General features: G+C 42.9%; 1 protein-coding gene across 1 annotated transcript in view; it reads right to left on the reverse strand.

Annotated features, from left to right (window-relative positions):
- The window catches only part of KIN (Kin17 DNA and RNA binding protein), a 44,562-nt gene extending 31,728 nt beyond the window's left edge, over positions 1 to 12,834 (reverse strand). The window contains exons 1-5 of the mRNA XM_059183769.1: positions 12,654 to 12,834; positions 7,446 to 7,540; positions 2,827 to 2,870; positions 2,621 to 2,743; positions 1,332 to 1,513 (exon numbers count right to left, since the gene is read on the reverse strand). Coding sequence (XP_059039752.1) covers positions 1,332 to 1,513; positions 2,621 to 2,743; positions 2,827 to 2,870; positions 7,446 to 7,540; positions 12,654 to 12,767 — 558 coding nt within the window. The 5' untranslated portion in view covers positions 12,768 to 12,834. The remainder of the gene's footprint in view (positions 1 to 1,331; positions 1,514 to 2,620; positions 2,744 to 2,826; positions 2,871 to 7,445; positions 7,541 to 12,653) is intronic.
- Positions 12,835 to 12,901: the final 67 nt, after the last annotated feature.

The raw sequence follows: 12,901 nt of genomic DNA on the forward strand, positions 1-12,901 counted from the left end.
TACAGAAAACTCCTAAAAGACATAAATGCATATGAACACACGCATATGGAAAGAGTACCATTATAACCCGCGCACCCATCACTTATCAAGGTCAACTAACACGGTATAAAAGCTGACTCATAAACAGATCTTCATTTCTTATCGCCGGCTACTTCCAGCATCGCTCTGTACTGAACAGCTTTTATCAGACATGTACCTTAATGATCAGAGCCCCTGTATTCACCATAGCCAAACACTGAAAACAAGCCACACACTTGTGGCTTGGAGAATGGGTAAGTTGTGTGATAGTCATAAAATGGAACAGCAGACATCACTTTAAAAAAAGAGTTAAACACCGACAGGAAAGAACACAGGTACAGGAAACATAAAGAACGCTCTATTTGAGTTAAAGAAGCCAGACAGGGAGTATATGGTGCAATCTCCCTTCTACGAAGTTCAAGAATCCACTAACAGATGATCAATAGTGCTACGTTAGAACCCTGGTTCCTTCTTGGGGGAAAGGGACTGTTCACTGGGAATGACTGTGACTCTGGAAATGGTCTGTATCTTAATCTGGGGGGGTGATCTGGGTGGGTCACTTTACAGACTCTCCATCCATCTACTTCTATCCATGTGTAAAATTTCACTGAGCTTTAGTCACCTTTAGAGTAACGCCCAGCATACACTTTATCACATGTATTTTATACCACAATAAGCTTTTTAAAAATACTAAATGGCTAGTGGTTCACACATATACTAGGTTGTTTTCCTGCACACACATAACTTTTGATAGGTAAACACCACGAGGCAGGGAGTTTTTACCCTTTGTTTACTGCTCTATCTCCAGTGCCTAGAAGAAGGCCTAGAAGGATATTGGTTAAAATTAATGCCATACTCTAGTTACGCCAACACCTGGACTACCTGAAACATGTCTTCCTCCCCCATTTATCTGCGTTTTGCCCATTGCTTTTTCAAGCCCAGCGGTAGCTACCTTCAGATACTCTGTACCTTCCCCAGGCTGGGGCGAGTGCTGGATCTCCAGGTTCCCACACTTTGTTTAACCGAGCATTGCATTAATTCCATCCAAGTGATATGATCTGCTCTGTCTCCCCCGTTAGCTATCCCCTCTGCCTTAGGGATAAGGAAACCGAGGTTTAGAAGACTGTGGAATTCTATAAGACCATGAGGCAGTAACTTAGGATTTGTCTCAACTCCAAAACCTAGGCTTTTGTACTCGGCCATGTTCTTTCTTCTCTTAATTAAGGAACGAGACCTATAAAATTAAATTCAGTGCTTAAAAGTTTTGTTTGAGACCTTTTCCTGTTGCTTCCTGGAATGATACTCGTGCTCACCTGTTCTTTCCCTTCCAGACCTCTTCTCACTTGTTCCTGAATAAATTTGGCTGTTTTTTCCTCATCGTCAAGGTCCTGCTTCTTCTTTTTCTCTAGTTCCAGTTGCCGGCGGATAGTTTCTGGGTCCCTGTCTATGTACTGAATATACCAGCCCTTTGGGGTCTCATCCACCTTGCACAAACCTTTAAAAAAATAAAAGATTAAAAAATAATAATAATTTAAAAACTTTAAAAATTAAAAAATAAAAGATTTGTATACAATCAAAACTGAAAGCACATACAAATGTGTTTGATCTCTGCATCATGTGTTTATTCCTTCAAACACATTCATTCAAACACATTCAAATACACAAATTCATGCAGCCCACAAATTTTCCATACTCACAGCTGATGAAACTTAAGATATTTTAAGTGGAATATTTTACCTCCTTAAACAGGAAAATATTATTATTCTGATTTTTCACTAGCTAGGTTAAGTCAACTGTGTGAGCAGGGGAAACACATGAAAGAAGTATCATCTTGCTTAGTGATTATTTAACTGTGTCTAAGTAGTTAACGTCCAAGGAGAACATGATATTCTGCTAACTTAACTAAGTAGAAATTTTCCCCATCAGACGGAATAAAGGAACACACCGAATAAGTAATACATTGACACAAAATTTCTTTCTCCTCTCTTCCTAAACTTTAGCCTAGGAAGATCAGAAATGGAATAAGCTACAACAAATTGTTAAAGAACTCCATGGGGTGCCTCCACAGCTTGGTCCGAGGTCTGACTCTTGATTTCAGCTCAGGTCGTGATCTCAGGGTCATGAGATCAAGCCCCACGTCGGGCTCCCCACTCAGCATGGAGTCAAGTTTAGACTCTGTCTCGCTCTGCCTCCCTCTGCCTCTCCCACGTGTGTTCTCTCTCTCTGTCTCTCTCTCGAATAAATAAATAAATAAATATTTTAAAATATTTAAATATTTGTTACCTCCTTAAACAGGGGTAACAAAGATTTCCAAAAGTAAAATGAATAAGGGGGCAAAAAAAGGGAAGGACTGATAGTAATTGTTACCCCAGATGAGAGGATGCTTTGGTGACACATCTTTGCACGATTGAAAGAACCATTCCAGACACTCCATATTCAAGTGTAACCCACAAAATCAATCCTGGAAGATTATGCTCCTCTTGGCCAGTTTTTAATTGCTGTATTTGTCCAAGTTTCCATAAATTTGCATGGAAATTATGACAACTGTCTCTCCTTGCACTGGAGCCACATGACGACTAGTCACATCCTGCCTTACTCTTACCTTCTCTGCCCAGCCACTTTGTAAAATCAGTGAGAGTCTCCCACTGAGTGGCATTCATATGGATGTGCTCCCGGTGGCTGATATACTCATTGTAAACGATGTTGTTGTGAACTCTCTTAGTGCCTATGAACAAAATACAACACCATCAATCCTGGGCACGTTACAACATGATGATGTTACTATACGCACAACACCAGGATGCTTACCAAAGCGTCTCCTGAGAAGTTCTAGAAAGTCATTTCGGAATTCCCTAATAAGGAAAGGAAAGAGAGCATTATGGCACTTTTACAAATATAAAGCATCACTTCTCTGAAATGTAAGCCACCATACAGTTTCAATGTCCAATGATACATGAACCATCTGTGTGAATGTCTGTGAAGAACCTTTAAAAGCTGAAAAAGGAAGGAATCCCAAAAGACTAGAGCTTTCAAGAAGGACAGGTCAAAGTCAGTCTGGAGGGCAACTGTCAGCATTGGCAGAGCAGCCGGAACCAAAGTGACGACACGTCTTTGCAGAGGTTCCTTCATCAAGTCTCTCAGTGCTACTGAATGTGGCATAACAACACTGTCTTTTTGACGGTAAAAACAACTTCCCTTATTCCACGGGAAATTGGCACTCACTGTGTCCCTCTGCACTGAGTACACTGTGTTAAGTGTACTTAACACAGGTAAACATATGTGAGTAAAACACAAATCCTGACCCAGGTTACAATCTAGCAGAAGCAATCATAAAAGAAATCGAACAGCAAAAGAGATGTAACAAAGTATCAGGGGAGTCCAGGGAGATCCCTAATATGGGCAGCGAAGTATAAATAGGACTTTAGGGGCGCCTGGGTGGCTCAGTTGGTTTAAGCGTCTGCTTTCAGGTCAGGTCATGATCCCAGGATCCTGGGATCAAGCACCACATCGGGCTCCCCGCTCAATGGAGAGCCTGCTTCTCCCTCTCCCACTCCCCCTACTTGTGTTTCCTCTCTCGCTGTTTCTCTGTCAAGTAAATAAATCAAATCTTTAAAAAAATAAAAATAAAAACCAAGTAGGACTTTAGAGGTGAAGAGAAAGAGAAGACCTTCCCCAGCTGGCAGAGACACGAAAGCGTCACACCTGGGAAGTGAAAATCTAATTGGGCTAACGTTGAGAGTAGACAAAAATGGGGGATGCAGTGGCATAGAATAGAATAATGGGGTGTGGGTGCAAAACACAGCTGGAAAATACCGGTACGGCTACTCTTCGAAGTATCTTTAATGTCATGCGAAAGAGGGAGGGTTTTATGCGTGCGGTGGAAAAGCACCAAATAGTTTACTGAGGAATTAGTCTGTGAAAATCTCTGATTTAGAAAGATAATCTTGTGGAAAGTATAGAATAAGAATTCTCAAAGTGTGGTCCCCAGAGGGGCGGCACTGACATCACCTGGGAACTAGACAGAAATGCTAAGTCTCCAGCCCCACCAGAACCTGCCACTATGGTCCCGAGCCCTCCAGGTGACTCGGACGCGTGTAGAGGTTTGTGACCCACGGGCATAAAGCGTGATTGGGAGGAGCGGAAGCTGCAGCCGGGAGCCCAGTGAGGAAATCATGGAATTAATTTGGGCAAGAGAGGATAAGAACTATTATTACTAGAGTCTTGAGAATGGAGAGGATACAAGTTTAAAGGACACCGTAGAGAACTGATGAGGACTTCCCAGCCTGGCATTCCACGTAGGAAGTCATCAGGCAGCCCAGGATAATAAGCAGGTGTGTTGGGCAGAATACTGCCCTTAGCTTTAAAATGTTGGCTCTGTATTCAGAAATACAGAACTGTGCAGGAAAAAAAAAAAATCTACAACTCAAGACAGATGTAAGAAACAAACAGTAAGACCGCGGAGTCAACCAACATGAAGTCTGAACAGCTAGAAGAATGACGGGACTCCTGGAGCCTGTGAACTAAGGAGAAAAGGAAGCCAAGTGGGCGCCCTGAAGAACGTTCTTGCATTTGAGGAGCTGGGGGACAGGCAGAAGGGTTAAGGAAGACAGTAAGACAGGAGGATAGTAAGCAGGGGAGGAGGAGTAGGAAAGAATGGAAAACAGAGACATGTTTGTGGACAGTTAAGAAAAGATACAGAGGAAGATGGAGAGGCACAAGCGACCCTTCCAGAGGCTGCCGGAGGTGGGCGGCAGCTACCGTGGACACAGCGGACAGGGCTGGGGAGGAAGGCTCCAGTATAGATGGCTCTTGCCAGAATGGTATTTCCCCAAATGTGGCCTATATAGCCTAGTGGTATTCCAGACAGTTGTTGTTTTTTTTTTTCTCCCCATTTTTAAAAAAAGGTTTTATTTATTTGGCAGAGAGCAAGAGAGCAAGAGAGAAAGAACAAGCAGGGGGAGCAGCAGGCGGAAGGAGAGGGGGAAATAGGCTTCTCACCAAGCAGAGAGCCCAATGTGGGACTCAATCCCAGGACCCCGGGATCATGACCTGAGCCAAAGGCAGATGCTTAAACCGGCTGAGCCACCCAGTGCCCCTCCAGATGGTTTTGGGTGGTTCAGATAAATCCTCTTTGCCTTTTTCACTGTGTTACTTGCCTTGATGGCACAAAAGCCATGCAGGACCAACCTGCTGGCATCTTAGCCAAGTGCAGGCAGTGGGTGGTGAGGCCACAGTATACCAGCAGCCTAGGTCTTCTTCATGGGCCAGCGCTCGCAGTGAAAGTCAATGTCAGTCTCATCAAGAATGTCCTTGACAAAGCAGTATTATTAATAGTATTACAACTCAACCTTTGGGGCTCTGTCTTTCCACCAGCCTGTGTGATCAAATGGGATTATGAGTTAACCACTTCTGCCGCTGGACAGTGGTTGTTGTGAGCAAATCACTCGTGCCATTGTCTGGGCCACGTGCTGAACTACCCTTTCCACAGAGCACCATTTTGTTGGAAAGAGTGACTGACAGATCAACCATGATTATTCCAAACTGGGTATTTAGTAGACACTTCCCCAAACATAAACAAAGGGAGCACTGTCATGTCAAGGAAAACAACTGATGGTATTTTTGGCCAATGATAAAATTTGGGCTTTCGAGAAAAATCTAAATCCGGCAAGTTAGCATCAGTCACTGTGAGTCTGATGTACTTTCCAAAACTTCAAGACATTTCTGATGACACTGATGCTGATGTTAATAAATATGATTTTACGCTATTATGTAATGAAAGGTGTCACCACTCCGAATACACAGCGAGCCAATATTTTACAAATGACCAGTGCATGATGACATAAAATCACACACAGGTATGAGAAGTACAAAGTGAAAGACCAGGGGTTCATGATGTAATAGGGCACAAAAAGTTTGCTGATGTGGTTTCAGATTCCACATGGCAACTAATCTTTAAGAAACTACCATGCCAGGGAGGCCTGGGCGGTTCAGGTGGTTGAGCCACTGACTCTGGATTTCAGTTCAGGTCACGGTCTCAGGGTCCTGGGATCAAGCCCTGCGTCTGGCTCCACACTCAGTGGAGAGTTTGCTTGTGGATTTTCTCTCCCCTTGGCCCATCCCCCCACTCAAGCACAGGTGCACACACTCTCTAAAAAATAATAAATAAACCTCAAAAAAAAAAAAAAAGTTTAAGAAACTACCATGCCATTGTTTTGATTTAGTTTCAAAGAAGAAGATGCAAAATTATCTGAAAAAGGCTATTAAAATATTATCCCATTCCAGCTCTACATTTATGAATTGGATGAGCTTTCTTTGTGTTTCCCAAAACATTTTGAAACAAACTGAATGCAGAAGCAGCTGTGGAATCCAACCATCTTCTATTAAGTCAGACATTGCAGATTGGCAAAAATGTAAACAGTGCCACTCTCACCTTTTTGTTTTAGAAAAGATATGCTCTTTAATTTAAAAAATTCATTTATCTTAACATGCAATAGGTTTCTTATTGTTATTTTTTTTAAAGATTTTATTTATTTATTTGACAGAGGTCACAAGTAGGCAGAGAGGCAGGCAGAGACAGAGGAGAAAGCAGGCTCCCTGCTGAGCAGACAGCCAATGTGCGGCTCGATCCCAGGACCTGGGATCATGACCTGAGCCAAAGGTAGAGGCTTTAACCCACTGAGCCACCCAGGCGCCCCTCTCATTGTTATTTTAAATAAAGTAATAATACATTAATTTTTCATTTTTAATCTCTAATTTACAAATAGCAATGTATCACTATCAAGTATCAATATCAAATATAAACAAAAGCTCTTTGGGTTCTTCAATAATTTTTAAGGGTGGAAAGGGGTCCTAAAACCAAAAGGTCTAGAACTTTGGAAAGAAAGAGATAGAAGTAAAAGTGAACGTTAATAGTAATAATAATTAACAGCTATTAATCGAGTCCTGGGTACTCTTCTAAATACTTTAGAAGTATTAACTCATTAATCTTTAAATAAACTCCATAAAATAAAGGGAACACCTGGAAGATGATGCTGTTTTTAGTCCCATTTTACAGATGAGCAGACAAAAGTACAGACAAATGTAAGTGGTTCAGCCAGTCACACAGCTCCTGAGTAGAGAAGCCTGGACTTGCAGGGTTTAAGGCAGACGGTCTGACTCCGGAGCTGTGCTCTGAGCCACAACCGAATTAGAATGAAAGATAGTTTTTTAGATTTGAAGTGCAAGACTAAATTGTGAGAAGCACTTTTGCAACATTTCCATACTATGATAAACTATCAAAGGAAAATAAAACCTGAGCACAGGGTACTACCACTATCGTGCTAATGTGTAAAGAATGGACACAGCTCCCAATACAGAAAATACTAAGCATCTACTCAATGTCTGACTGAATAAAGCTCATGAGGAAAGGATGTCTTTAAGTTACTTACTCTGAAAAATAATCCATAAATTGCTGAGGATTTTCGGAAGCGAGCAAGAGTTGTCTCTGATGAGATTCAGACATACAGTGACATTTGAAGCCATTCTACAAAAATGCAAAGGTAGCAGTTACATTCTGATTTAGATCATCATAAGCGGCCCTAAACAGAAGTATCTAATCAACCCTGAAAAGCTGCTCTTTGATGATAAATTGTAAAAAAAGAAAAAAAAGGAAAAAAATCACTAGCTTTAAGCTCACTATTATTTTTATTTAAAAGTTTTTTACAAGGTTGAGTTACGCAACACTCCTAATCAAAGCATAATCCCGGATTACAGAGACGGAAAAACAGTGCTTTGGAAAACTGACAGTAGTAAGAAATCTGACAGAAGAGTGACTTTGTTTTTCCGTGACTTTGTTTTTTCAATCACTTTAACAAATTCTGTTGAGCACCTACTTTGTGAAGTGTTGTGCAAGTTCCTGGAGGGACGGAATGAAGGAAAATGGGCCAGTAGTGAATTTCCATTACGGGGACTATTTCACTCTACTTTCGTTCATTATCCAAAATACACTGCGGCATATTACAGAAACCTCCTTGAAATACACTAAACCTGCATCTTCTTCAGACGACTATGAAAGAGTTACAAGCTTTGGCTTAGTATCCACCTGACTTAACATTTATACCTTCTTCTTCATAGAAAGAGAAATGAAAAATGTGTTTCTCCTCCTGTATTCCCGTTTCAGTGAATAGCACAGTCGCCCACCCACAGTGAACCTTAGAGACAGGCACCCTCCAGTCGTCCTCTAGGTCCGCCTTCCGCGTATCACTAAGCCCGCTTAGCCTCCTCCTGAAGAACTCTTCTCCTGTCCCTCGGCTCAATCTCACATCATTCGCCTGATGTCACCACTCTCACCTTGCTTAGCTTCCTAAGCTTTGGTTGTCTATAGACTACCCACACTGCTCCTGCCTCATCTGTGCAGTACTCGTGAATTACTCTTACTTAAATGTACCTTAAAAGGAAACTTAGTATCAGTCTCATAAATGAAAAAACCAGTACTACTTTCCATAAATTGAAAATAAATCAATAAAATGGAAACAAAATGATGTTACTAAATTCTAGAAACCCATGAGAGAGGATGGGCAGGAGGGGATATTCTGGATCTGACCACCTTCTCCCTCAATCTTCCAACACTGAGAGACAGGGAGACCCGGGAAGACTTTGGAGGAATCAGTTTCTCCTCCTGCAGGTCATTCTCCCAGGGAGGGAAGGCAGTGAACAGACTGGAGGGCAAACAGGACAGAACCACCACCAAGTGTCTTACTCTGAAATTGGTAACCAAAGGGAAAATTACGCCTTTATCTTCCTTTTCCCATTGAAACTATATTTTATGGTAACATTTAAGGATCAAACAGTCCTAGTTAATGAGAAAAAGGACATTTTTATAAAAGAATGGTAGCCAATAACAAATTTAGAAAAATATAAAAAAACAACCCCTTTGCAACTCTTAAGGCAACAATGGACTACAGAAAGGATGCTAAAAACATCTAAGTAAAAGGTTGATGAGAGATTAGGTATATTCCTTACTGGTAACTTGCTCTTGCAAAAGGGAAAATATTAATTTCTACTGTTACTTTACAGGCCAGCATATTTACTCAAATATCTTAGTACTATCAGGTATTATGGGCTTCCTTATGTGATGTAATAGGAAATACATGGGATCACCTATGTAGCAGTCTTCCCCAAAATATTTAACCCGAACCTAATCAAGCCTTCAGCTCTAAGTTCCAGTTTACAGAAACTGTAAGTTAAAGAAGGAAGGTGAAAGACAACCACAAGAAAACTTAGTTGTTTCATACCATAAAGTGGCAATGCTCCAAGGCAGTTACTGGTCAAATCTCTTCAAGTCAATGTCAGAAAAAACGACAGCAAATTGAAAAGCACAGATATGGAAGCAACTCAAGCATCCATTGAAAGATGAACAGATAAACCAGCTGGATGAAGACATACACAGTGGAGTATCAGCCATAAAAAGGAACGAGATTTTGCCATTTGTGACAATATGGATGGACCTAGAGAGTATTATGCTACATGAAATAAGTCAGAGAAAAGCAAATTTCACGATTTCACCTATATGTGGAATCTAAAAACAAACGAATAAACAAAAACAAAAGGAGAAGCCAATCTATAAATACAGAGAACAAACTGATGGTCGCCAGAGGGGGGAGGGGGTGGCAGGATTGGCAAAACAGGCGAAGGGGAGTGGGAGATACAGGCCTCCAACGACGGAATGAATATGTCATGGGAACACAAAGTATAGCACGGGGAATATAGTCAATGGTATCATAACAATGGTGCGTGGTCCAGATGACAGTTACACTTGGGAACACAGCATAAGGTACAAACTTGTCGTACATACATAAGGTATAGGTCATGTTGGACACCTGAAACGAATGTGACTAATGTGTGTGTAATGTGTGTCAAGGATACTCATATAAAAAAATTAACTAAAAAAAAAAAAGAAAAATAACTGGGTTTTGGGGGGGCGGTAGAAAGAGTAAGAGACGTAAGTTCTATCCTCAGTTTAGAATTGAGAGAGAATTAAAAGTCCTAATAACCCAACACAGAGATTTTTAAGGAAACGAAGCTACTCTGTATGAGACTATAACAATGGACATATGTCATTATGTGTTTGTCCAAACCCACAGAACGTCCAACATCAAGAGTGAACCCTACTATAGACTTTGGTCATGATGATGTGTCAGGGTAGCTTTATTGATTATAACAAAAGTACTATCTTGTTGCAAAGTGCTGATCATGGGGAAGCTGTACATATGTGGGGCTCCAATGTGTATGGGAAATCTCTGTATAGTGGTGAACCTAAAATTGCTCTAAAAAAAAAAATCTATTTTTAAAGTCCTAATAACAAATCCAATTCATAGCTTTTGATTTGATCTTGGTTTGAAAAAAACTTTTGGGGGCGCCTGGGTGGCTCAGTGGGTTAAACCACTGCCTTCGGCTCAGGTCATGATCTCAGGATCCTGGGATTGAGTCCCACATTGGGCTCTCTGCTCAGCAGGGAGCCTGCTTCCCTTCCTCTCTCTCTCTCTCTCTCTGCCTGCCTCTCTGCTTACTTGTGATCTCTCTCTCTCTGTCAAATAAACAAAGAAATCTTAAAAAAAAAAAAAAAACTTTTAAAAAGCATTTGTGGGAGCAAGGGAGGACATGTGAATATGGAGTGTGTATCAGATGGCATAAGAGAATTTTTGTTGGGGTGCCTGGGTGGCTTGGTGGGATAAAGCCTTCAGCTCAGGTCATGATTCCAGAGTCCTGAGATCAAGCCCCGCATATGGCTCTCTGCTCAGCAGGGAGCCTGCTTCCCCATCTCTCTCTGCCTGTCTCTCTGCCTACTTGTGATCTCTCTCTCTCTGTCAAATAAATAAATATTTTTTTTAAATTGCAAAAAAAATTAAAATTAAAAAAAGAGAGAATTTTTATTAATTTTGTTATGTGGGACGATGTATATTGTGGCTATGTAGAAAAATATCCAAATATCTTAGAGAAGCATACTTAAGTATTTAGAGATTAAATATCCTGATGCTTGATGGGACGCCTGGGTGGCTCAGTTGGTTAAGCAGCTGCCTTCGGCTCAGGTCATGATCCCAGCGTCCCACATCGGGCTCCTTGCTCGGCAGGGAGCCTGCTTCTCCCTCTGCCTCTGCCTGCCATTCTGTCTGCCTGTGCTCGCTCTCTTTCCCTCTCTCTGACAAATAAATAAAATCTTTAAAAAAAAAAAAATATCCTGATGCTTGGAATTTACTTTAAAATATTTCTGAAGGAACGCCTGGGTGGCTCAGTTGGTTAAGCTGTTGCTTTTTGCTCAGGTCTTAATCCCAGAGTCCTCGAATGCGGTCTGCACTGGGGAAATCCTTGCTCAGCAGGGAGCCTGCTTCTCTCTCTGCCTGCCCTGCCTGTCGCTGCCCCTGCCTGTGCTCTCTCTAACAAATAAACAAAACCTTAAAAATAAGTAAATAGATAACATGTTTCTTAAAGAAGCAAAGACAGGCCAAGTTATTTAAAATGTTTAATATGGGTAATGGATATATGGATGTTCACTGTACTAATCTCTAGTTTTCTGTCTGAGAATGTCACCTTGACTATTAAAAAAGAATGAACCAGGGGTGCCTGGGTGGCTCAGTGGGTTAAGCCTCTGCCTTCTGCTCAGGTCAGGATGTCAGAGACCTGGGCTCGAGCCCGGCATCCGCATCCGGGTCACTGCTCAGTGGGGAGCCTGCTTCCCCCTGCTTTCTCTGCCTAACTCTCTGCTTATTTGTGACCTCTGTCTGTCAAATAAATAAAAATTTAAAAGAATGAACTGGAGAGATAGGTAAAAGAAAAACTGCATCCGTGTTATTCAGTGTAAGGCCTACATCAGTATCTCATCCCTGGCTGGCAGAAACACTGGGGTAGATTCTTCCAGTTACCCAGTGCTCCTCTGCACCTGCCCAATCCAACTCCATCTCCAGAGAAAAATATGATCCTGTCACTAGCTTGCTCTCAAGTCTTCCAAGTGCTTTATCATCCACCTCACTAATGAGAATAAGTATAAACTCCATTGCACGGCATGCAAAACTCTCTAAGACCTCCCCAGAGACCCCTCAGCGACTGTACGCGTAATCCGGATTCAAAACTCACAGTCTTACCGGCAGGTACAACTGCTACTTCCACTTTACAGGAGAGGCAAACAGGCAGAGGGAAATGGAAGCACCCTGGCTTAGACGACACAGTGAGGAAGCGGCGCGGCCCGGGGTTCGGGACTCTGACAGTCCGACTCCCGCCCACGAACCCATCCACAGGAATATCCGGGGCCCGGCACACTGCGGACGCTCCCTAACCGCTCGTCAGACGAGCGCTGGGCCCCGGCTCAGCTGTCCTTTTTCATCTGACCCCGAAAAGAGCTGTGAATCCTAACCATGCCGCTTCTCTGGAGTGGAGTCAGGTCAGAGACGATGGTCACTGCCGGCCCCCGGGCACCCACCCGGCCCCGCACTACCCAACGCCGCCGCTTTCGGATGGCTGGAGTCGCAGCACGTCTACCAGAGCCGAGGAGCTGACTCGCAGCGCGGAACCCGGACTAAGGGACCCGAGATCCACTCCCTCGACCCCGGCGCCAGGGGCCGGAACCAGGATGGTCCAGCAGGGCCCCATCCAGGCCCGCTTACCTCGTCCCGACACTGCTTCTGACACATCTGGCAGTACCAGCGCAGCTTCTGAAGCCCCTTGGATTTGATCCTGTTGGCGATGGCCTTTGGGGTAAGAAAATCTGACTTCCCCATCGCGACCACGACAGCGACAACTTTACTGAAGCCCAGCGCTCCGCCAACCGGAAGCGGAATGAAGCTGTCGACGGTGGGTGGGCGGGACAAATGCCAGCCGCGAGCCGGAAGGAGGTGGGGCTTCGGGAGACTGA

Source organism: Mustela lutreola, chromosome 8 (assembly GCF_030435805.1).
Source record: "Mustela lutreola isolate mMusLut2 chromosome 8, mMusLut2.pri, whole genome shotgun sequence".
Classification (NCBI taxonomy): Eukaryota; Metazoa; Chordata; class Mammalia; order Carnivora; family Mustelidae; genus Mustela; species Mustela lutreola.